The sequence below is a fragment of the Cryptosporidium ryanae genome, assembly GCF_009792415.1.
Source record: "Cryptosporidium ryanae isolate 45019 chromosome Unknown contig_13, whole genome shotgun sequence".
Taxonomy (NCBI): Eukaryota; Apicomplexa; class Conoidasida; order Eucoccidiorida; family Cryptosporidiidae; genus Cryptosporidium; species Cryptosporidium ryanae.
In genome coordinates this window covers 153,749-178,728 of record NW_027125556.1, presented here as the reverse complement: position 1 = coordinate 178,728, position 24,980 = coordinate 153,749, and the positions used below count along the sequence as shown (strand labels likewise).

The 24,980-nt window shown below is 31.3% G+C and overlaps 13 protein-coding genes across 13 annotated transcripts; 6 read left to right on the top strand and 7 right to left on the bottom strand.

Annotated features, from left to right (window-relative positions):
• Positions 1-183: 183 nt before the first annotated feature.
• On the bottom strand, positions 184-3,558 carry FG386_000439 (uncharacterized protein; the record flags this gene model as incomplete). The annotated part of the gene is made up of 1 exon (XM_067339789.1): positions 184-3,558. One exon carries the CDS (start codon positions 3,556-3,558, stop codon positions 184-186), a length of 3,375 nt encoding a protein of 1,124 aa, XP_067196485.1.
• Positions 3,559-4,325: 767 nt separating this feature from the next.
• Positions 4,326-5,786, top strand: FG386_000438 (XPG (rad-related) exonuclease; the record flags this gene model as incomplete). Its single annotated transcript, XM_067339788.1, has 1 exon — positions 4,326-5,786. The coding sequence occupies one exon, from the start codon at positions 4,326-4,328 to the stop codon at positions 5,784-5,786; it is 1,461 nt and encodes a 486-aa protein (XP_067196484.1).
• Positions 5,787-5,841: 55 nt separating this feature from the next.
• On the bottom strand, positions 5,842-6,873 carry FG386_000437 (uncharacterized protein; the record flags this gene model as incomplete). Its single annotated transcript, XM_067339787.1, has 1 exon — positions 5,842-6,873. The coding sequence occupies one exon, from the start codon at positions 6,871-6,873 to the stop codon at positions 5,842-5,844; it is 1,032 nt and encodes a 343-aa protein (XP_067196483.1).
• Positions 6,874-8,104: 1,231 nt separating this feature from the next.
• On the bottom strand, positions 8,105-8,938 carry FG386_000436 (Yju2p/cwf16-like; the record flags this gene model as incomplete). Its single annotated transcript, XM_067339786.1, has 1 exon — positions 8,105-8,938. The coding sequence occupies one exon, from the start codon at positions 8,936-8,938 to the stop codon at positions 8,105-8,107; it is 834 nt and encodes a 277-aa protein (XP_067196482.1).
• A 189-nt stretch (positions 8,939-9,127) lies between these two features.
• FG386_000435 (uncharacterized protein) lies at positions 9,128-9,688 on the top strand (the record flags this gene model as incomplete). Its single annotated transcript, XM_067339785.1, has 1 exon — positions 9,128-9,688. One exon carries the CDS (start codon positions 9,128-9,130, stop codon positions 9,686-9,688), a length of 561 nt encoding a protein of 186 aa, XP_067196481.1.
• A 385-nt stretch (positions 9,689-10,073) lies between these two features.
• On the top strand, positions 10,074-11,180 carry FG386_000434 (replication-associated histone mRNA stem loop-bindingprotein; the record flags this gene model as incomplete). Its single annotated transcript, XM_067339784.1, has 1 exon — positions 10,074-11,180. The coding sequence occupies one exon, from the start codon at positions 10,074-10,076 to the stop codon at positions 11,178-11,180; it is 1,107 nt and encodes a 368-aa protein (XP_067196480.1).
• A 318-nt stretch (positions 11,181-11,498) lies between these two features.
• Positions 11,499-13,636, top strand: FG386_000433 (DNA repair protein Rad4p; the record flags this gene model as incomplete). The annotated part of the gene is made up of 2 exons (XM_067339783.1): positions 11,499-13,568; positions 13,634-13,636. The coding sequence occupies 2 exons, from the start codon at positions 11,499-11,501 to the stop codon at positions 13,634-13,636; spliced, it is 2,073 nt and encodes a 690-aa protein (XP_067196479.1).
• A 39-nt stretch (positions 13,637-13,675) lies between these two features.
• FG386_000432 (uncharacterized protein) lies at positions 13,676-15,301 on the bottom strand (the record flags this gene model as incomplete). Its single annotated transcript, XM_067339782.1, has 1 exon — positions 13,676-15,301. The coding sequence occupies one exon, from the start codon at positions 15,299-15,301 to the stop codon at positions 13,676-13,678; it is 1,626 nt and encodes a 541-aa protein (XP_067196478.1).
• Positions 15,302-15,551: 250 nt separating this feature from the next.
• Positions 15,552-17,621, bottom strand: FG386_000431 (multi-pass transmembrane protein; the record flags this gene model as incomplete). Its single annotated transcript, XM_067339781.1, has 1 exon — positions 15,552-17,621. One exon carries the CDS (start codon positions 17,619-17,621, stop codon positions 15,552-15,554), a length of 2,070 nt encoding a protein of 689 aa, XP_067196477.1.
• A 901-nt stretch (positions 17,622-18,522) lies between these two features.
• Positions 18,523-19,401, top strand: FG386_000429 (cytochrome c oxidase subunit III; the record flags this gene model as incomplete). The annotated part of the gene is made up of 1 exon (XM_067339779.1): positions 18,523-19,401. The coding sequence occupies one exon, from the start codon at positions 18,523-18,525 to the stop codon at positions 19,399-19,401; it is 879 nt and encodes a 292-aa protein (XP_067196475.1).
• Positions 19,402-19,569: 168 nt separating this feature from the next.
• On the bottom strand, positions 19,570-20,160 carry FG386_000428 (uncharacterized protein; the record flags this gene model as incomplete). The annotated part of the gene is made up of 1 exon (XM_067339778.1): positions 19,570-20,160. The coding sequence occupies one exon, from the start codon at positions 20,158-20,160 to the stop codon at positions 19,570-19,572; it is 591 nt and encodes a 196-aa protein (XP_067196474.1).
• A 162-nt stretch (positions 20,161-20,322) lies between these two features.
• FG386_000427 (uncharacterized protein) lies at positions 20,323-21,915 on the bottom strand (the record flags this gene model as incomplete). The annotated part of the gene is made up of 1 exon (XM_067339777.1): positions 20,323-21,915. One exon carries the CDS (start codon positions 21,913-21,915, stop codon positions 20,323-20,325), a length of 1,593 nt encoding a protein of 530 aa, XP_067196473.1.
• Positions 21,916-22,257: 342 nt separating this feature from the next.
• On the top strand, positions 22,258-24,864 carry FG386_000426 (protein with SET domain flanked by cysteine clusters plus a C-terminal PHD domain; the record flags this gene model as incomplete). Its single annotated transcript, XM_067339776.1, has 1 exon — positions 22,258-24,864. The coding sequence occupies one exon, from the start codon at positions 22,258-22,260 to the stop codon at positions 24,862-24,864; it is 2,607 nt and encodes an 868-aa protein (XP_067196472.1).
• Positions 24,865-24,980: the final 116 nt, after the last annotated feature.

Sequence of the window (24,980 nt, the reverse complement as noted above, 5' to 3'; positions counted from 1 at the left end):
AATGACTGAAATATGGAAGATGTTATTCAACAAAATGTTTAAAGAAAATTTAATTAATTAAAACCTGTAATTAGGTTTAAAAGTCCAACACGATTTATACAACATAAAATAAATATATTAATTAATAAACAATAGGTAAATATAATTTCTAAACCTGCTAAACAAAAAATAAACAACAGAAAATTAGTCCAAAAGTGATTCCGCCTGTTTTATAAAAGCTGAGTCAAAGACTTCACCTTTCGAATCAAATTCAGAAATTGCATCCCTAATGAATTCAATCGAAACTATATCCTTAAATTGTGGAACATCAATTAAGATATCACTAAGAATGTTAGGTTGAAGAACCATAAGTATTCCTGCTTTTGCGGACTCTCCATTCATATATTTCTTGTCTTTCTGTGTCAGTAATATAAGTGCTTTGAAAAGTGCATTCCTTTGATTTACCTTGTATTCTGCTATACGTATGAACATATTTTTATAGACACTAACAAAATATGTAGACGGTATGTCAAGATCGTTTAATCTAAAGAAGAATTCATCCAAGTCATAACTTGCGACAAAACTATCCATTAATCTACCAACACTATTCTTAATATTATCTGGTAGAAAATGTTCTTTATCTTCGTAAATTTCATCGTTTTCATAAAGATCACCATCCATATCAGGCCCTTTAGCTAACCGGGAAACTTCCTCTTTATTATAATAATGTGAATTCACTTTTGAATTAGATGCGGTCTTTCCAGAACTTAGAGAAATACTTTGTTTCTGCCAAGCATTTGAAGGGGAGCCAGAAATTCTTGTATTCTGTTCTGATATACTATTCCTATCTACTCCCCTAAACGAGACCATATTTTGAGACCTAACTGAAGCATTTTCCGACTTGCCAACGGTATTAGCCGATTCACCACGTTCTGCATTAATTTTAGATTTAAGATCATCGAGCATCATAGGTCCTTCCTTCTTATTCTTGCTCTTCCAATCATTTTTCCTGCTATCAATAACATCTTTTATTAGAAAACGTATTCTGATCGGAACATCGTCATTTGAAGCAAACTCCTCAAATCGATGGAAAAGTGTATTAAAATCATCAAAGTGCTTCCACTTTTCACTATCTAAAAATGGCCCCACATGATGCAAAAATACACACAATGCCTCTAAATGATGAGGTAAATGGAATTGGAGAAGTTCTTCCATACACATTAATACTACGGTAGATGCAATAACTTTTTTTCTTACTAGACTTGCCATGAAAATCATATTACCTTTCATCTTGTTTTTATACTTGAGTTGCCATTCAAATGAATCCTCTTCATTATCCTGAATACTCTCGGGTAATGTCATTTCAGAAAGATTCTCAACAAATAACTCTTGGCAAAGATCAACAAGAATTCTTCTTGTCTCTATAGTAGCAGTATCTTTTAGGTGATCACGTAATTTATCACAAAGTTCAACATACATTGGAATGAAGTGGTGTTGAGTTGTTGCCTTATCAAAAACAAGCTTGAGTAACCCTATCATTTCCTCCTCACTATTTATTCCAACAGATATTATTTGATCGAAAAGTTTATCAAATTTTTCAATAGTAAGCTTGTTTAATATAGCCCTATATTGTCTTAGCTGATTTTCAAACTGATCTCCATTTATTTTTTGTTCTTTTTGCTTCACAACCCAGCTTTCCGCAGAACTCTCAAGCCTAAACACTCTACGCTCATCTCTAGTCCAATCTAGTGTCGAACTTTGAGAAGTTCCGGAATGGTCGTTTAAACGCTTCCCATTATGAGCATTTAAATTATTCAAGGTTTGGTATCTCTCTCTGCGAGTATTAGGACAAACATTGGAACCCTCACGGCTATAAACCTTACCACCTGAATTTATATTGCTCACCCATCCACCTCTAACTCTATTGCCACCATCTCTATCACCTTCCTTAAAAGCCAAGTTTCGTCTTGATAGCTCTGGTGGAGCATAAGTTGTCTCAAGATCCTTAAAATTCATTGAGACTTCACGTAAAGCAAGTAAAATAAAAATCGGTATATTAGTAGAATAGTTCACTATGGAGTTTACCGATCTAGTAATATCTTGTGAATCTTCTATCTGTTTTTCTCCATTTAACACACCTTCTAAATTACAAGTTGATTCACCTCCGAAACTAATTTGACCCCTGTTAGAACTCAACCTTGTATCTGATATAGATTCAGAAACCTTACTTGAAGTGTCTAGTCGAAAACAGTCGCCTTTGTTATTATCAGTTACTAAGAAACCATTTTTTAGTGAGCATTTTTCAATTGTCTCTGAATAATCATCTCCACTGTCTTTGTCGTTAATACCATTTAGAGACCTCTTATTTTTACTTCGATAACAGGAAGTTGAATTATAATTGGTAAACTCGTCATTAGAATGAGGCTTGCTAAAATCTCGCTTACCTTCAGGTGCTGAAAGGGGGTTAGAGTTAGTCTCAACTCTAGATGTGGGGCAGTCTTGATTACGAGTTTCAGTAATTACCTTTCTTGCGTTATGAGTATTTGTACTGTTTTTGAGCCTCTGAGCCCAACTAACACCTGTGTTTCCTGTTTGTTTCTTTTTGTTTTCTAATACATCCATTTCAACTGATCCTGCTAATGCAATTTGCTTAGTCTTGTCCTCAGAAACAGCTTTACTATAGTTCTCTTGATGATTACCATTTCCCTTTTCTTCGGTTTTCTGATCGTTTGTATCAACTATATTAACAGTAGAATTGTTATTGTCTTCGCTTGAAACTTTTTCATCGGAGTTTGTGGTATTCTGAGTATTCGAATGATCCGATTTCGCCCTAGAATTCACACGAGCCAGAAGTTTGTCCTTGAATGTAAAATACGCCGGTTGATAAGAAGATTCATTGTCAACCGTTTTATTTTGAACTTCATGGGTTTGATCTACATCATCTCTTGAAAGTTCTTCATCTAATTCAGTACCTGAGTCCTCTATTTGAGGTAATATCTCAACTTCAGAATGCTGATTTTCAGAAGAATCAGGAGTCTCACAACTATAACTAGGTATTTCTATTTCGTCATCTTTTATTAGAATTCCTACATCGTGCTCATTAGAGTTCACACATTCTTCGGGATTTACAGATAAATTTTCCGCTTGCTCCTCTGGAGATTCTTGACTTACTGCAATGTGTTGCTTTTCTGTGGGAATAACTCGTTTGTCTTCAGTATCATCCTCTTGCTTCTCATTGTTAGTATTTAACCATCCTCTAGGAACAAATTCTTGTGCATTTGGGTTTAGTGAAGTAGATATCTTCGGTGATTCAAATTTTACATTATTTTTGGGAGTCTTATTATAAACAACATTTCCTATTCGATACCCGTCATACTCAACAATACGACCATAAGCAGGAAGTATTCCATGATAATAAACTCCCATACTTGGGATTGGAGGAGGAGCAGATATTTTAAAAGTTGGTCTAAATTCTTGGGCATCTGCCCTAAGTTGGCTCTTAAATTTTGATGAATTGTTATTTAAACCTCCATTAATTGATTGAAAACCATTATGACTTGTTGTGTCGCCGAAAGTCATAATTGGTGTTTTTTTCCTCAATCCCCAAGACAAGTGGAATTATAAATGCGACGCCTCACTTGTTTCTTTTTCACCGAAAAGTGGCCCTTGTACAAACGGACCCTCGGAACCTAACCTTCACCACAAATGTAATTCCTTTCCCGATCTATATATTTTCTGGAATAAATACAAATTCTCTAAACACAATTTTTATTTATTATAAATACGAGCATCTAAACGCGGTGATTAACAAAACAGATGGTTGTTTTTGTTACTAAAGTCATCAAGTAACCTATTGGAGCCACTTTAGGTTTATTCTCAACAAAGTAATATCGTGTCTACTGGGCGCGTTAGTATGCTACTTGAGACGTAAGCCCAATTACCTTATAAGTGAAAAATAACTTGTATAAAGTCATGGGATGCGACTAAATAATTAATTTAAGTTGGTATTTTTTGGTTAATTCGTGCATTTTTAATCAAATCAAAAGGTTGTGTACGTGATCACTTTCATCTTTCAAAATGCTTGTGCATGCCACCTTGGTTTACTCAACAAGTTTATTTTAGCCATAATTAGGATTCGCACAAAACAATGATATTATGCTCCTTTAATTTGAAACACATAAGTTTATTCTAACCATTTTGAATTTCTGTTTTAGAAATTGCATGTTGGGCGGTGGATTTTTTCTTTGTGTGGGGCTAATATTTGTAAAACATTACCCAGTCCAGGTGAAATAATAGTACCTTTTTATATATAGTTTTTTATAAATTAAATAGTTTATTATAGTTAAATGGGAATTCAAGGATTACTGCCTAACGTTGAAAATGTTTGTGTAAAAGGTAATATAAGCTCATTCAAAGGTAAAAGGATAGCAATAGATACATACTGTTGGCTACATAGGTCTGCCGCCAATTGTGCGGAAAGCCTTGTACTTGGAAGGCCTACAAGGATGCATATTAACTACTGTGTTGACAGAGTCACACTTCTTCAGAGTAAAGGAATAACTCCTATTTGTGTCTTTGATGGAGCGGCTCTTCCGATGAAAAAAGTAACCGAGGAAGAAAGGCATAAAAAACGAATGAAGGCTAGAAATGAAATAGCAGAAATGAAAAGAAAAAAGACAGGTAATTCCTACATTATGAAAAACCTTTGCCAGAAAGCCTTAGATATTACACCTGATATTGCATATCAAGTTTTGGAGGTCTTGCGTGACACATGTAAAATAGAGTGTATTGTTGCACCTTATGAAGCAGATGCGCAGCTATCATATCTTTCTCGAAAAGGATATGTTGATGCCGTATTGACAGAAGATAGTGATATGTTAGTTTTTGGGAGCAAGTGTACAATTTACAAATATGACGACAAAACTGGTTCATGTAAAATCATTAATTGGAATGACCTGTATAACAGCGGTTTAATTCCTAAAAAAATGTTTAATTATGAAACCTTTGTATTAGGTTGCATTCTCACAGGTTGTGACTACGTAAAATCTCCTCAGGGGGTAGGAATAAAAACTGCGATGAAACTAACTCAAGAGTGCAATGCCAACCTTGAGAAAATAATATCTCAACTCCAAGAGTTAGGAAAGCATGTACCAACTGATTACTCAGAAAGCGTGCAGAGAGCACTCATTACATTTTTCCATCAAACTGTATTTGACCCAGTAGAACAGAAAATGGTTCCTCTCTCTGAAAGCAAACCTCCAATAATAAATGGTACCACTAACGTAACTCTGTCTGGAGTCCCAATTTTTTTAGAGTTCAATAGACAAATGAGTTGTGAAACTCGGACAGATTTTGACAACACGTACGACTTTATTGGTCCAATAATTAAGGGTGATATTGGGAAAAAAATTTGTATGGGAATTCTCCATCCTGAATCAAAAATTGAATATAAAAAAATTGAAGAACGCACCGAATTAAATCTTCAAGATGCAATTGACATGCATGAAGATCAAATAAATAGCAGGAACAGAGATAAAAATACGAGAAATGATGGAATTAAAGAAAATCTGTCATTAAATTTTACATTTGAAGCGGAGCGCGAATTTGAAATTGAAAAAACGATCAAAAAATCGATAAAATTTCCTGTATTTAAAAAGCTAAGTAAAACTAAATTTAACATTGAGCATGGAAATGAACTTGATATTAAAAAAAAGAGAAGAGCAATTTGGTTGAACTCTGAGGAAAATATTGAATCCAGAAATCAAGAAATAAATTTGCTCAATAGCCTAGCGTTTAATATGGTGTAAGAACACAAATATTATGTTTTTATATATTGTAAACTTATATTTTATTATATTTTCCTTAAACAAATTCTATTCCTTCGTACTTATGATCTCCTGGAATTTTTTCGTCGTTTAAAAGTATTTTCCCATTAAGTGAAAAAATGGTAATAAACGAACTTTGACTATCGGTCTTCGAATCTTCAACGCTTTTTGTTGCCACAATTATTTGGTCAAAAGATCCAGGAAGAAACTTCAAAGAAGAAAAACCCCTTTCAGGAATTAATTCACCAACTTCAACGATATTAAGGACCTCAAAATCTTCTGAAAGAATTACCATTTTATTTGATCCTTTTTTTTCGTCCCTTTCTTCTTCATACGCCTCATTACTAACTCTTCTTGGTAAGAATATCCATTTCCTTGTTAAATGGCTCCACATTACTGCCTCATGAATGCAATAACCTGGATAAGTTGCTCCAAGTGCCTTCCTTACAATCTCGTATACGTCTGTCCAGTCATAATAGGAAATGTGTCCCCTCTTATCTATCGTTGCAACCCACATGTTATCCTTTTTTGTTACTACTCCATTTGAAACGAACTCTTTACCAAAGCTGCCGACCCACAATAGGCCATCTTTAATTGTTGACCATTCAATTTTCATCCCTTTGCTGTTCATTCCATCTCCCTCAGATAGAACATATCGTGGTGCCAACTTTTTTCCATCGCTTATTACTTCAAACAATATTCCAGTACGATCATCTCCTGCCAAAATCATCCCATTGTAATTTATTAGCTCACTCAACTCCATTCCACGTCCAAATTCGTTGTATCCACTAAGTAATAAAATTCTTTCGCCCCAAATTATATTATAATTACCATTTCCGTCTTGCACAATTGAACCCTTTTTATAAAAACTCTTATAATTTTTTTCTCCCTTTTCAGGTCTTGATTTCAAATCCAAATCTGCAACCAAACGAAAATTACATGGAAACTTTTCTGTACAAACAATACGTTCTTGTACTGTTCCTGAACCCAAATTTAACAGAAAACTTTGTGCATTTATAAACCTTATTTTAAGATAAAAAAAAAGCAATAAATTAAAATAAGTACTCATTTTTGATACGATACCTTTGTTGTAAAAAGGAAAAAAATGAGATTAGCGCTTTGTGATACATAAGGCCCATTTTTATATTTTGTTTCAGACAACACAACAAATATGTAAATAGATTTTAATAAAATACATTCTTTTTTAATAAATTCAAATTTGAATTTATTTTATATTGTTTGTATGTGTGTGTTTCAAGTTATCTTTAACTTTAAAAAGTTAATGTTGTTAGATAATATTTGATTGAAAACGATAATATACATTAAATCCCTAATATGGAGAATATTTCAATACTTCATATTTATTTTTTGGCATAAACTAATAATTATGAATATAATGTAAACAAAATTTACTAATATTAGCCATAAACATTAATAATTAAATATAATGGGCATAGGCCAAATATAATTTAAATGATACATAACTTTCTAAATACAGTGCAATTTAACTAATTGAAAACTGTTATTTCATTTTAAGCAGTTCAAATTTAAATGTTAATTAACTTTGATATTAAAATTTAAAAAAAAAAGTTGCAAATAATTCAGGAAGGAAATCACAAAATTAAAGGTTAAAAATAATCGAATTTATAGCTTATACTTGTAGTGAATATTAGAATTTTTTTAAATTGTTATTAATCCAAAGAGCTTTATAACAGTTGATATTTTTTCTAAAACAAAAAATTTATTTACAAATGTAAATTCACGTCTATTATTTTTACATCATACTTAATTAGTCCATTGTATAATTTAAACATAATTTTTTCCAAATAGTAAACATTATATGTGAACTTCAAAACTTTATTGGGTTAAAGTAAAGATTTTTATTTACTAAATCAACGAAATAATTTAATTTCAAATTATTGTTTACTAGAAGAAAATTTGTAGGTTCATGAAATACTAAAAAATCAAATTTCATGAATAAAAAACATCTCAATTCAACTAACATTAATTTCAAAACAGGAGTATTAAATATATTGTGGATTAAGCCTTATAAATCTGTATCTGTTAAAAAAAAAAATTTTAATATTACAAGTAACTATGTTCATAAACTATATAATGACTCAATTTAATCCGAATTTACTATAAACCTGAAACTTAAAAATAAATACAAGTTTACTAAATTAAATACCTTTATATTGTTTAATTTAAAACCAATACTTTAATTAACAATATAACACCCTAATTTTCAATATCAAACACCTGAAAATTTTGTATCTGAAACTTCCCGATTCATAATAAATTTATTCCACGTCCGAATTATAAAAATCGAGATAAGTGTTAATATTCTCTGCGTCTTTAAATACAACAATAGCATCATCTGGAATACTTAATTCATCTTTGTTTTTTTTTAAATTCAATTCAGTCCTGGTGTTGTCTAACTCATTATTATCGCAAGAGTTATACTTGTTAATATAGTGACTTATTAGTTTTGAGTCTTCCTCAGCAAACTCCTTGAACTTTATCTTACCTTCTGTTAATTTTAATTCGTTATAATCACTATGTTCGATATCTTTTAATTCTAAATTAATTTCCTCATTTTCTCTAAAAAGGAGTTTTAATGCATTTAACTCTGTAACATCCCTATTCATAAGGCGTTTATTCAATGTTTTCAAAACTTCAAGTTCATCTACAGATTTAAAATCAGGTCTAGTATTTGGTATTATTTCTTCCGAACGGTCCCTATTATATGACACTTCAGTTCCTATTTCAAATGTGGCTTTCGTAGCACCAGACTCCAGTTTATAGTCACTTGACTTTGGGTCAGTTCTAAATTTTATAATATTCCCACATTGAGTACACCTACAATGAAACCTCCATATTGGTATTCCAAGATATGTTATGCCCTCCATTTTTTCTACCTTGGAATTCAACTTTGTACCAACATAGTGGAATGTGTTGCACCCATTACACCTTATTGTAAATGGATAAAGCATTCTAATGTTCATGAGTTTTTTTTTTTTCAAACATGCTCTTTTTGTTGGCCTATTCTTTTTGCTCAATACTTTGCATTCATCTAACTTTTTTGGATCAAAATCAGGAGGAAAATATCGATTAATTATTTTGCGCTCAGACATTTCCTACGTATTAAACAATTGCAAGTTCACAAATATTTGTTTATTAAAACTTTCTGTAACTAAGGGATATTTAATTTTGATTTAATTGCAGATTTCAGGAAATCTTTCCTTGCTCCCTAATTAACTCCAGGCGCGAGGACAATAAGATGTATTTTTATTAATATTTCATAAATTATATTTAGGTATAGAATGAAGGTTAAAAACAATGATATAGATTTGGAGCAAACACAATCATATGTAGATAACTCTTTAAAGAAAGACAAACCTCACGAGTATTTTATTATACCATCGGATACACCAAGGCTTAGCGAAGAAATGCTTGCGCTTCGTGAAAAGTTGAGTGATGAATTAAATGAAATAGAAAAAAGAATATATGAACTGGAGACATTATACTGGGAACAAACTACAGATGTCGGAAATATGCTTAGGGGTTGGGATGGCTACTCCACAAGCAGCAGTATACTTTTTACCCCCGGAGGAAGAAAGCCTAGCATAAATGTAAGCAGAAATTCTTTTAGGCCCGGATCAAGTGTATTTTCAGAGAGAGAAAGGTGGTTTTCCCTTTCTTCTGTCACGTCTCCTATAGATGAGGAAGCATTGGTTAATTTATCTAATACAGGAATTGTCGGAGAAACTTCTTCAGTGGCAGGTTCTAACGTGGGTTCCGTAGTTTCGAACAATTCTGATTTACAAAATATTGGAAGCGAGGCTGACAACTCAACAGTAATCTCACGTAAACTACGTAGATGAAATATTCATTTATAAATAAATTTTTTAGACAATAAAAATTATGAACGCAATATTTACATATTTTTCATGCACATTTAACTAAAAGTTACTCTAAATTACAAATTCAAATCATGTAATTTTTAATTATGTTTTATCTTTGTTTTCGAGATCTTTAATTGACGTAACCAAATTCTATTTTGGCCCGCAAAGTGACTTCCATGCCCACACGAGGCATTCAGAGCGCAAAAATCTCCCTTGAGCATTGTGCTTTAGAATTAAAAAGGTGTGGAGAAAAGTATATCTTATAATATCTAAACATTTGCTTGTTTTATAATAGACCAAAGTAATCGTATTATTGTATTTATTTTCTATTTATTAATATTTATATAGGTATTTTAGGTGATTAATGGTGGAGAACAACAAAGTAAATTCAATAGTTAGTAAGTCTATTTGGGGTGCTGTTAGATGGGCAGACTTGAGTATTAGTGACGCATCAAATAGTTGGTTATGTACTCAAAGTGATGCAAAGAACGAATCTAAATCTCTTGGTTTGGCTTCACTTTTACAAAAAAGTGCCAAATTAAATGACAGTCTCTCTGAATCATTAGATATAAAAGGCAATAAAAACGGAGAATGTAAAAATAATGAGGATAGAGGGATGCTAAGAGGTTTTTTAAAAAGGAATAAGACCTTCAAAAATGAAACTGTACAGCAAGAAAAACTGAAGATAATTACTTCTAATTATGACGAAGATATAAAGGAGAGTTGTGAAGAGGTTGAAAGTATTCAAGAACTGGGAAGTTTAGAATTCAAATTCGGTGGGGATGCCTCTTTTACAAACAGTTTTCAGGAAAGAACTAGCCAAATAAATAGTCTGGTACAAGGTCCGAGTTTGATTTCACCTAAGATTATCGATGATACGACTGAAAACATATCAATTAATCACAAAAAGAAGAGAAATAAGGATTATTCTGAGGAACTATGTGCAAATAACGAGGATCCTAAAAATTTGTACCTATTAGGGAATGAAAACAAATACAAGAAAGTTAAGCATTCAAGAGTTAATGACACAAATGAAACAAAAAGATCAATTATCGCTGTAAAAAATAAAACCAAGGTTCAAACTGAAAACAGCAGTTTCGAAAATTTTTCTGTTAACCAACAGATTACTTCAGAGAAATCAAGTACTAAAATTTCCTCAAAAATTAGCAGTAGCCCCCAAAATAGTAGTATAAGGAAGGGTTGCGGTACATTTCAAGAAAACAATTCAGGCGTTGACTGGAATAAGAGAATTTCAAGTAGACTGTTCCAAATAGCAATAGGAAAAGGCACAAAAGCATATCAGAACTATCTTAAAATAAAACCTAGGAAAGAAGATAGGGACAAAAATGACCCTCAAACCCCAAACGCTCATATGAGATGCCCACAGAAACAGTTCGTAAGCAAATTAAATCATTGGAGGAAGTCCCTCCACAAATACGATGATTTAGACATCAACATTGCAAATATATAAAGCACTTTATTTATTATTTACATATATAAATAAAGTTTGTTTTTAATAGCTAGGAGGTAAATGCATTTTTTTTTATATTTATATAGAATAGAAACATTGAAATTATAAGATCAATGTCAAAACTATGTAGGGATTGTTAATAAATTATAAAATCTGATAATTTTTCACCATGATTATTCTTTGAGTGATTTCTATTTACAATAAATCTTCTACCGCTCCAAAATTACATCGTGCCATTTATTCATAGATTCAAATTCCTAAAATGAAAAGATAGTACATTATCATAATTTTGATTTTCTGCAAGTAAATCGCTAATCAATGCAAAAAATAACTAATGTTTTTAGATGTGTTTATGCTTTATGTTGGTTGATACATTTAAGACTGTTGAATAAACTAGTTGATAACTTATACATTCAATCACATATTTTGTCGGTTTATTTTTGCTACAGTAGTGGGAAAAAAACTAAAAATTTAAAAGAAATATATACGTGGTTTAGAAAATACTTTAAAACATATTACTTGCCAAATGACTATTGGTTATACAAATTTGATTTAAACAAAAAAACAGGATCTGGAAAAGACTTAAACTATTCGGCGAAGTTGAATAAACTTCATGATTCAATTTTCGGGGTAAATGATGATGATAACTTAAAAGAGTTCAGAACTAAATTAAGTGAGATTAATGGACTTGTATCAACTTATAAATTAAGCAATAGAACTTTTTTTTTTGCATTAATAACAAAGAGAATAATATCATCAATAATAACTGGAAATTGTGGATCTGAAATTAGCAATATTATATTTGCAGCTCTACTTAGATCACTTGGTTTTTACTGTCGCTTAACATTGTTAATTCCACCTATTATTAACTTTAAGAATAAAACTAAATTAAGTGATAACAATAGAAGACCAGAACTATGGGTTGAAGTCTTTGATCCTAGCTTTAACAAATGGATATCTATTGATATACACCGTGGTGGTTGGAATTTTACTGGTTGTAAAGGAATGAATATTGTGCTACAATCCACTAAAGAAATAGAAAACAAAAACGAAAGAAAAAGTAGCGGAATTTTTTCTAAACTTTTTTTAAATATTGGTAATGATTCTGATTCAAGTAATGACTCTGAAAATCAAGAGGTTTCAGAAAAAAATTCCATAATTTCAAAAATTCCATCAAAAAAGGTTAAAACACAAGATGAGGCCCCTAGAACTCCGAATTATGAAGTAAGTAAAGGTATTGAACTGGATGAACAAAGAGAATCTTTGATATTTGAGTTCTCAAATAATAAAAAAACAGAGTCACTAAACCTACATAAACTGAAAGAAAGAATCGATATTTGTAAAACTAGTATTAAATACAAAGTCAATGATAACATTGGTTGGTGGATTATATCAATTAACAAAGGTGGATACTTAAAGGAGACAACAAGTAGATATACATCTGATTGGTCACAGAATATCTACTCGCAGTCTAAGAATTCTAATAAAACGATTTTTGAGAATTTAATTTCGAAATTAAATGAAATAAATCAAAATTATGATTCCAGAATGCTTCAGCTAGAACTACTGGACGATTTTGAATTAGATTCCCTGAAGAATTCAAACATAAGTATACCAAAGTCTAAATCAGTCTTTAAAAATCATCATAAATATGCAATTATTTCATGTTTAAGTTCTTTCGAAATTATTCATCCAAAAGAGCCAATAATCGGATATTTTCAGGGTGAACCTATATATCCGAGAGAAAATGTGCAAACTTTGAAAACTAGGTCACAGTGGGAACAAGATCAACGTGAAGTTAAGCCGAATCAAAAACCTATCAAAATTGTGTTTAGAAAAAACTCGAATACCATAAATACTGAAAATTCTAAAAAACAGGAGTATTTTGCTGAATACCAGACTCAAATAAAACCAATATTAGAACTAAACTGTAATGATATGATACCTACAAATAAATATAATTGCGTAAATATTTCAGTTAAAGGTAGTATTCCTGACTCATGCATCCATATCAAAGAACCAACTGAAATAGAACTTCTTGATGATTCAAAATCAAGATACTATCCATCCTGGAAAGTTAAAAGTTTACTTGATATTGTTAAAAGCAATAAAATAAACCATGCAAAAGCACAAGTGGGGTATGATAGGTATAATAAACCAAAATATGACGGATTTATAGTAAAAAAAACTGATTTGGGACTCATTGAAAAGTTAAAAATTAGACAGGAATTAACTAACATAGGAAAAATTTCTGGGTTTATTTGGAATGACATAATACAAAACCTTAAAAATATTCTCAACTACAATAGTACGAGCTTTAACTCAGAAAAAAATATATTAAATAAATCAAATTTAGGATTTGATGGTATCACAAAAACAAAATTAGATGTGAATTTTTCAGTACACAAAAATATTAAAAAAATATCCGAAAAACTCTTTTTCGATAATTTAAGTGATATAGACAATAAGAGTAATGTGAAAACACTAATTGATAACTAACTTCCAATTACAACACCTTCTAAATGCCATTTCCGAGCACCAGTAATCCTTACCTTTGCGCTTTTCCCCAACAAATCATCGTTTCTGGTAACAAGTACTTTGTTGTAGTGTTTAGTATGTCCAATAGTGTGATCACTTTTTTCCGAGTTTTCAACAAACCACACACGAATAGTCTTGTCTTGAGGTAAATTATCGAAAATGTATTTATTGTGGTTGAACGACTTGAAAATATTCGTGACTTCTAAACTTCTGTTTTTTGAAACGCCATTCTGCACAGGCTTCATTTTAGCTGCAGGAGTTCCAGGTCTTGGGTAAAATTTTGAAATGTTTATCACAGGAAAACGATACTTCTTTATTAATTTTACCGTCTCGAGATGGTCATTTTCATTTTCACCTGGAAATCCACAAATAATGTCAGTAGCTATTGTTGCTAAGGGGATACTTTTTATTATAGAATCAACTAACAAACAAAAGTCTTCAATAGAATAATCTCTCCTCATTGAATTCAATACTTTGTTGCTTCCACTTTGAACAGGAATATGAAGGAACTCAAATACATTTGGATGCTTCAATATTTCAATAATTTCGTCTACTTGGTCCAAAATATATGGTGGATTCGTCATTCCAATTCTTAACATAGTATCCTGAGGCAAAATTTTGAGAATTTCCTTCAATAACACAGATAAATTTGTATCAATATCTTTCCCATATGCACCAATGTCTTCTGATGTCAACCAAAATTGCTTTATTCCATCTTTTAAACTTTCTCTAACTCTTTCCAAAATTGCTTCTATTGGGTAGCTTCCTAGTTCACCTCTAGATTGCTTTGTCTTGCAGTATGTGCAGTTTCCCAAACATCCAACAGAAACAGTTATAATTTCAACATACGGATTTTTTCTTACCTTTGGTAGCATTAGTGGTGGTAAAGCTATTTCTAGAGGATCAACGTTGTATCCCAATTTTTTACCCTCTTTCTCAGGAATAAGTGAAACTAAATTTCCTTGTAATGTCAACTCTACAACCTCCACAATGCGATGAATATACTTTACACCTAGAATTGAAACATCTTTGAGAAATTCAAGATCAATATCTGCTTGTGGAACACAACCAGTAACAATAACATACTTTCCTTTTGATTTTGCTAATTCAATAGTATTTCTACATGAATCTTGACTTGGTCCTTTGACTGTGCAACTGTTAATTACAATCAAATCACATAAATCCAAGTCCTTAACAATCGTATACCCGTACTCTGAAAGTATTCCAGCCATGCTCTCAGAGTCACTTCTATTATGATTACAACCAAAGTTTTTAATCATTATTTTAGCTATTCCAGGAATTTGAGTTTCTTTTATTTCTCTTTTTATATTATGAGACTTTACAACTATTCCAGAATCATTTAATTTCTTTTTTCCTTCATCCATTGATATAAATTTTAGACTATTGTTGCAGTTACAATTTGAACATTCTTTTCCATCTGTATCCTTCTTTCTTTTGTGGACAACTGCTTGTTTATTAAGTGATTTACTACAATTTACCAATCTCCACCCAAAATATATGCCTACTCCTGTTGCACCAATAAATGCACAAATTTTCAAAGCCCGAGAATAACTATGATTCATTCCTACAATATAATATAAACTTTAGTATATTTATTATTCATAACACTGCGCAACAAAGAAACAATATTCCAGTGAAACTTTTCTCCTACAGATTTTCAGTCGAAATATCAAAAATCTGAAGAAAGAACACCGCATTTTTTTGCCGGAAATAATATGCAATTAAAAATATTGAAAAGATAATTTAAAAAAATATATATTAAAAAATAACCAAATTTATTGTGCTACATATAAAACCCTGTTTTCAATAAAACTACTTCTTGCTATTTAAAAGTGGAGTTGCAGCGTCATCCCCTGAAATATTTGTCGGCGTTATTACTGGTGGTAGGTGAAGTGCCATATCTAGTACCACTGCATCTTCATTTTCCTTAATCATTGTCCCAAGCCTCTCTATTGTATCTATCTCTTCTTGGAGTTCCTTATAAAATCCAAAAATTAATTTTGCTTGATACCAAAGCGAGGCAGTCACCTTTTTCATTTTCATGGGACACTCGACATTCTTAGTTGCAATTGCATAAGAATTCATAATAATTGTGGTAAACATATTCAATAAAATAGTTACAAAAAATATTTCGAACAACAAAAGCATAACTGCAGCACCATACGCGCTCTTCTCGAAATATGCATGTATTCCACTGTCTGTATTTGAAAACGGACTTCCGAATGCTAACAAAAATAATGAATAGAATGAAATCGGAATAGTCGAGAATTGGACGTAAATTGCACCATACATTGCGTGCATAATTATTGAAAATGCAAATAGCAGAACCGTAAATATTGCTGTGAAATGCATGAATGGAACAAATGCAAATACAAATGTCATGATCAGAAAGCTCGTATTTGTAAAGAACAAGGAAATTTCAAGTAATCGTATAAATAACAATAGAACTGCAATGGAGTGAAGTTTTGTTTTGATCCATAAACTAAAAAGCAGTTGTCCGTAATATTCCGCCCCAGTAAGATGAAGAGTTTCTGACCAAAATGCACTTGGATCAACACATTTCTTATATGCTGTTTCAATGCAAAGTTCCGAGCCAAAATGCAGAGCTATGCTAGAAAACACAAAACCTGAAATTATTACTATTCCAATTAAATTTTCTAATAATATTTGGAACCAACTCAACGAATGAATTCTATTTCCAAAAGGATCTATGAAATGTCCGATTATTTCCCTAAATCTGCCACTTTTTGTGAACAATCTGTAAGCATTATATGGGAACATTAAAATGCTTGAAATTGCCCCAGGAAGTAATAACCATGTGAACAACAAGATTGTTAGAACAGGCAAAATTGTAGAGATAGGATAATGCCTTTGATACACCATTCCTGTCGTTATTTCTACATTTGGAATATAGTGATTTAAATATGGTGAATTTCGAGATAAATGTAATTTCGTTCTCCACCAAAGTGGGTATTTTTCTTTTTGAACTGCAGAAACTTCGAAAGTAACAGCAACCCATTCTGGATCACATTTAAACAATAAATCCCAGTGATGGTTTTTATCAACAACCAACTTTTGATTACTAGATGCCAAATTGCTTTCAGATAAAACAGTTCCTACTATATTACTTCTTTTGTATTTTTCACCTATTTCGCTTGATTGGACAATATTCCTATCTTTAAACAGCTCCTTTTCTGACCCACCACCCTTTCCGTTCATTTCCTTTTTGAATAACATTCTTCCTATTTTATTTATCTTTTCATGTAAAGATGGTATTGGGCCGGGACTATTATCCGCTGCTCTCGAGAAAAGTGGCAATAACAATTTTGACTCATGAAATTGATGATAAATTGGCTTTGATTGGTGATCTTTTGGTATTTTATTAGTTTCATAATAGTTTGTTATAACTGGTGGAAATTCACCAAGTGGTGTATTGTCACCATTTTCAACATACTTTTCCAGTGAAGAATAATCACAAGGTAATTCAGGATGAGTTGGATTTGGGTGAGTTCTATTCCAATCTATTTTAACAATATCACAATTAAAGAATTCTGTCATTCCATCATCAATCAATGACTTTGATCTACATGATGCTTGAAGTAAGTATAGAATATCCGTTGCCGCAGAACCCGAAATCACAGATTCTAAATCGGGAGTTCCGTATTGATCTTGTATTCTATTCAGCTGCTCAGAAGTCGAGGCAAACAGTTTTGATCTTATTTGCTGAGAGATCGGAGCGCTCTTGTTATGACTATGTTCCATTAAAAAACAAGAAACATACAGTATTGTAAAGAAAAACAAAAAGAATACACGTCTTTTTCTTATGTTCTTGATTTCATCTTCACTTAAATCCTCCCTCTTCGACTCTTCAAGAGTCAGCATCCTTCTAATGGACCGGTACATTATTAAATAAAAAGAACTAAATAATAAAATTTATAAATACAATTTGGTTATTTCATTGGGTCATATCTATTTCCAACTTGTTTACAAACATCCGAGTCAGGAAAAAAACAAAAATATACTCAAAAATATTCGTCAGTCACACACATCTATGTGTACTCAACAAATTCATCTATTTGCGTTAATAACAAGATAGACATATTTTCGTAATATTTATTCCAATTTTTCAAAATTACAATTCAATAATGGAATTACCGGTGTGATTCCATTGTGTGCCCTCTATAAATTACCGCCATTTTCACACAAGTATAAAAGTCACAAGAAGGCAATTGTAAATAAGACAACCTTATGACATATATTGAAAAAAATTGATACTTAAAATTGTGTGCAGTGCATCATTTGAAACCGACTATTATTTTGGGTTAATTTACTAATTCTAAACTTTTTTATCTCTTTAGAATACGCCTTTCCATATACGTTGATTTATTACTCTTCCCTGTAAATATGACTCAAGTAAAAATATAATTTCGTAAATCGCCTTGAAAACACTTCTATTTAATATCCCTTCCTAAATCATTTAAACGTTGCGTTGTTATTGCTGACAATAGACAAGTGCTTTAACGTATTGAGCAAGCACTCCCCACGTGATGAAAGGTAATCATTAAAAATACGTAAATTTCTGTCGTGTCGTGTAATGGATAGAAAAATAATACATGTGAGTAAAGCAGATTTCTTATATGGAAATTCATTATTAATAGAAAAAAGGTAGATATTATCCAATATAGAATTTGTTTTTATACAACACTATTTTAATATTTAGATTTTATATATACCTTAAAATAAGAGAAGTTAAATATTTTTTGTGAATATTTTGACGAGAAACATGTGGCTATCAACACGAGTTGAGAATGTAGATACGGGAATAGCAGCAAAACAAGGCCCAAGCCTACCAATAGAAAATATGTTCAATACATTCCTTCGAATGGGTCTGTTATTTGAGTTTCTTTGTTATTTTGGATTAACATTGATCAGTTACAATTACACAAATAACCTGACCTTTAATTACCATTCATTAGGAGAAATATTGGTTCAGGGAAATGCTCCGAAATATATATCATTTTGCTTTTTTTTGGGAATAATCGGTTCTATCTATTTAATGGTGTTCCAACTTTTATTGGCCGACGATACTTGTTTTGCAAGAGGATATGTTACTGGCTCCAAAATAATAAAAGTTGCTACTTTATTAGACTTCATTGGAAAGACAATAGGTTTTGTTTTTACCTTACAACTTGGAGGAACAACTGACTTGGAAACTGCATTCAATATGGCAGTTGCACAAGGCGGTGTTGAAATCAACTTCCTTACTTTCGGACAAATGCTCTGTGGAATTGCTTTCATTCTATTCGGTCTTGGGTTTCTACTCTTGGAACTTTTTCAGGATGAGGGAGTTGGTAGCACTTATGGTTATATCAACTTCATTGTATTTTCTGCATCTGGAATTGCAATAATCATACATGCAACAACATTCAAAACTACGGGTGTCAACATATTTGCACTGGCCTCGTTTGCTTCTGCTTCACTTTGGGCAGTGTTCTTTGAACCGGCAATAAATGAATTTTCCCCAGCTTTTGGAGAAACTGAACTTACCAATGATGTTGAAACTCAAGTCGAAAAATTTACCCGCACAAATCAATATTATAATGTTGACGACAACTACGCAAGTTTTTCACAGCCATACTCTTCAGGTTATGTAAACCAGTAGACTTAATTGTTAGATGTTGCATTACTCAACCATATTTAAAAAATAATAATAGATTAGAAAATAGTTACATATTCTAATAACACCAATTAATCTTACTGATTTTAACGCGAATAAATGTCTGTTATTTTTTCGATTTAATAAATCTCTGTAAACATTGCCCTTGTTACTTTAAATTTTTCCAAATGAAGAAGAGGCATCTAAGTAAATTGCCTTTTGTATAGCCATCCTAAATGCCATGAATGCCTGACCAAAAATAAAAATACTTCCTGCATCATTTAGTGAGGCGTTTTTCAAACCTGCTTGTGTAATAAGTCTAAACATCTTAATGGGTTCAAATGGGAGTTTACATATAGCTACTTCTCCAAATAATGTGCTTTTAAGTGGAATCACGATTGCAAATAGAATCCCAACTAATATACTGGACTTCATTTTAATTATAGATATTTTTTTGTTTAAATTCGTGATTCCACGTTCAAGAGTATCAATTTTTGGATTTTTCTTGATTCTCGAAGACGAATAATTTGAAGACAGACTTGAATTTTCAGCTATTATTCCTGCTTTGTCCCTAAATTTCAACTTATCCAATTTTGCTCTGGACTTGATAAGATTATCTTGTAACTTAAGATAATCACTATTTCTAAAGAATATAAAGTAAGAAAATAGTTCTGCAATAATTGAAGTAACAAATGCAGCACATATCACAACTATCACCCTATATTTGTTGAATTCAACGTCGAAATCAACATTTGTCTCACTCATCCTTTTACTTTTTAAAACCAATTACATTTTGTTTTTAGCGCCCTTAACATATAACCTTAAATATGCCAAAAATTATTCAAATAAAAATGCCACTGAAATGTGTATCTTTAAATACTGAGCAATACTCTATCATATAAGTGTTTTAATTTTATTATTATGTTTTTAATTCAACTTACCTGTTATTTTGTCATACGTTTCATCTGGATCTTCAAAGAACAAATAGAAAATTCGATTAAGAGACTTTCTACAAACTACCCAACCCCCCGTACCTGATTTAAATGAAATCTCGCGAACTTTGTTTGACTCTTCAAGAACTAAGGTGGTAGTTCCCCAAACACAATCACCTTCAACCGAAGACATTAATGTGTTTGTTGATTCAAATAATTTGTTTGACCTCCTCATTGCGTTATTAGCTCTGTTTAAATAAAAAAATCTAAATGAATCTGACGAATTCATAACAGTAACGAACTGGTTTAAAATTTCTGGATATATGTATCTTATCCCTCCTTCATTATCAATCATATGTTTCCTTATATCGAAACAAAGATTCATTTCTTCACTTATTCCAGTGTCAATTTCGTCCTCATTCCTTCCGAATTGCCTCTCCTCATTTACCTTCAATAATATAACTATCATCATTTCTTTATATGTAAATGCTACAAGTTTATATCCGTCCTTAGTATGATCCGGGAGAAATATTTTTGGTGAGAAAACAAAATCGGTTCTCCTTCCTCTAGTTCCACTTTTTGTAACTGGTCCAAAAAGAAACCCATCCCCAGACAACCTATTGCATCTTCCAAATGATGATAATGTACGTTCTTCGTTATCGTAATTCTTTCGAGGAAATCTTCCAAACGGTCCGTTGCAAAGTTTATCGTTGCTAGCCACACCATTATAAAGCACTAAATAGTTGTAAAGAATTTTACTTGAAAGATTTTCTAACGTGGAATAAATTAAATGTGCATCAAATAAAATTGTTGCATGGCAAATCTGATCGAATTTGCTCCTAGTTCTCTCAACTAAATTAATGATTGATATTTGAATTTGTCTCTCAACAGGAGCAAAGTAGAAGCCATCTACACTAGTTGCAAACGACAAGGTTGAAAAGTCTATTGTATCGAGAAACCCAGGAACAAAATCCTCTAGAATATTTATAAAGGTGTCCCTGTTAGCACTCAAAATATCGCCGTGTAACAAATTAAATGTCTCAGTAAATCTATCAAGTATTAACATTAACGAATCTTTTTTGCTATCTTCACCTGAAAATAAAGTATCATTGTCCTTCAAGTGTGGTAATGTGTAGTCTAAAGTACCATCCTGGCTATAAATCATATCATTAAAATCATCATCCAAAAAATCAACACTTATAACATTACCAGAATTAAAGCGAATACAATGAGGTAACAAAGTTATCAAGCAAATAACTATATTTGTATCATTAAATCTTTTAAATGAAATTTCATGTTTTCGTGTTCTAACATAATTTATTTCTTTTCCGTCATCTATTAAAATACTTGAAATTGAAATGAAACCTTCAACGAGGCCCACTTGACGCCTTATTGTTGATACTGGCAACGATCCGGGAAAATAATAAATTAATTTGTTACTTAATTCAAAATCATCGTCATCAATTTGGTTGTTTTCAATTTGAACATTTAAATCAAATAGGAAAAAGGAGTGTATCTTTTTTCTTATTAACTCCAATCTGGTTCTACTTTGAAGTGCTCTTGCAGAAACTATATCAGTAGATAACATTTGCTTTAAAAATTGAATTATAAATATGTCCAAGACCAATACGTTCTTTTCTAATTGTTATATGGTAACATGTATCTCTTCTTTGATGAACGTTAAAAATCCAAGGAACCTTCCTGCGCCTAATATTCACCGCTGACATTTAATATTTAACATTTAATACAATGCTAAATTAAAATACAGTTCAAACCAACAGTTTCATGAACAATAAAGAAAAGTATTGAGGTGAGATTACTTTGTTTAAGTACTTTTTATAATTTTTCATATTTAACAAATCTAACTTATTTATTTAAATTTATAATAATGCATAGTTAATCTCCTGTACCAAATGATAAGATCATATAAATGAGCCTTAAAAATACGAAAAATTCAGTAGAGACTAAAGAATTTCTAACTTTTTCTATAAATGGATCTGGAGTTGATCATAAATTCTTGAGTTGGAGAATAGCTGAATTTGGGACTGGATTAATACCATTAGTAAGTAATACAGTGAAATGTACATGTGAAAAAGCCTGTGACAACTCTTGCTTGAATCGGTTGAATCGATATGAATGTAACAAAAGTATATGTGGACTTTATGATAATCTCCATTATGTTTATTGCAGCAATAGACCATTTCAACGCTTAAATTCGAAAAAGAAGATCAAATTTACTGTAGAGAAATACAGACCTCGGAATGAAATTAAAAGGAACATCAGAAAATTTAACTTAGATGTTCCACGAATATCAACAAGGTTAATTTTGCTCGAAAGCATACCTAAGGGTGAATTAATAATTGAATGTCAGGGTGAAATCTTGACTAATATTGACATCAGAGATAAATACAGTAGTTACTTTGGATTGGGAAATAGCAATAGTGATGCCCAACTTTATAAGAATGAAATTAAAAACACACCTGAAAGGCTTTTTTGTTTAGTTGACGGTTATATTTACTTAGATATGACAGAGAAAGGTAATGAAGCAAGACATATTAGACATTCTTGTGACCCAAATTCACAAGCTGAAGTCTGGATTTCTAGACCCTATACCAGTTCCTTAAAAACTGGTGTTGAAAGTGAGTTTTCAATCACTTGGTTAAAAATGGGTGTATTTGCTTTGAAAAACATTGAAAAAGGTACTGAGGTAACAATAGATTATGAAAACGTATTAACTCGCTCTATTCCTGAACAGAAGGAGAGCATTTTTAGTTACATTGGGATGTTTAATTGTCATTGTAATTCAAATAAGTGCAGGAAAGTGATTGGAACTAAAAAATTCCCAAAAGAACGGGAACTTAATAGTTATTTGATTCCAATAAGTAAAGAAGAAAAAAAAAGAAATAGTTTAGAACATTATTTAACAAATGAAAATAATACTCTTAATAAAAATTCCTTCGAATCATATATTAAAATTAAAGAAAAGCTGACAGAAAATCAAAAGAGGTGGAGTGAATACTACAAAAAAAAACGGATTGGAAATATTTCTCATAAATTTTTAAATATTTTTGAATATGACATAAATAAAATGATAGAAATCCAGAAAGGAATTTATAGGATTGAAGAAGTTAAAATCGGTTCACAAAAATATGAAGTTGACTTACCACTATGGTATCTATATATCTTAATTTCATGGAAAGGGTTACCTAACATCGAAGAATGCTGTAATAAATATCTTCCTCATAACAACATATATAAAAAATATTCCTTGAGGTACGATAAAATAAAGAATTGTTATAATTTATTCTCACAAAGAAAAAGCGAAAGGATAAGGAAATCTTATTCAAAAGACACTCCTATATATGGAATTTGTAAGACAGGCTCAAAATCTAAAATAGAATCTTTGAAATTTACTGGAAAAAGAAGCATGTTTCTCCACCTAATGACTCATCCATGGTATATGGCACTAAATAATCATACTAACATTGATGTTGAACTTGGTAGATTGTGGAATTTATTCCTATCTAGATCTATTTACTTAGGGAGATTGTATTTGATTCAAAGGCTTTCCATTTTTTTTAATATTCACAAAGTACATGACGAAGACTTATCTTGGCCTTTAATAGACCAGGGAATAGGTGATGACGAAAAGTGTATCGTGTGTTCTCTTCATGGAACCCTATTTTCGTGTGATATTTGTTCTAGAGGTGTTCACAAATCATGTTTAAATAAATGCAGTCAATTTATTTCCTCACCCCTATTTAGACTTCCGGATTGGTTTTCTGTTAATGATATTAAAAGAAAGTCATACTTTGATGAACTCATTAATTCATTATTCAAAAAAAAAAGCAGAGAGGAGCTTAACCTCAAAAATTTACCCGGAAATGAGACAAAGTGCCCAAAGATTACAGTAATCTATAACCCGTCAAGAAACGCCTGGAATTCACACAATTTCTCCTGTAAATTGGATAATTCAAAGGCATTTATTTGTCATATTTGCAATAATTCATTCCATAGTAAGTTCTGGATTTCACTTTCATCAAGAAAAAGAAGAAAAGCTTCAATTAATGCTATGAAAATACGTATATCTAGAGCATATAAAAGTCACTTTTATGGCACACAATCTATAGGTAATAACTATCAACTGGAAAGACGAACATCTACGAAAGAAACAGGAAAAGATAGCATAAAAGTAAAACCTCAAAAAAATAATCAAATTAGAGTTGCAAAAATTATGATCAATAACTTGTTTGTTTGGAGGCGAGACAATTCCAAATTTAGAGTTGACCAAAATGTTTTATTCAGCGAACTTTCCATGAATTATTTTAGGAGAAGGGAAATCGACTCAAGATGGAATCTTAGAGAACATAACTCAAGTTTTAAATTTCAAGATCCTAGTCTCAATTACGAAAGTTGTAGTGAATTTAATCGAAATATATTGACCAAAGAGTCACTTGATATTTCCGTAATAAAACTGAAACCATTAGAAATATTGGATTCTATTTCATTTGAAGAATACATAAAGATTAATAGTTAAAATACTAAATACATATATTAGATATATAAGTTTTTTATTTTTGTAAAGAGAATATTCCATACAAAGGCCTCCTAGACTCCTTTACCACCAGGAACGGGCGCCTAACTGCCAATTGT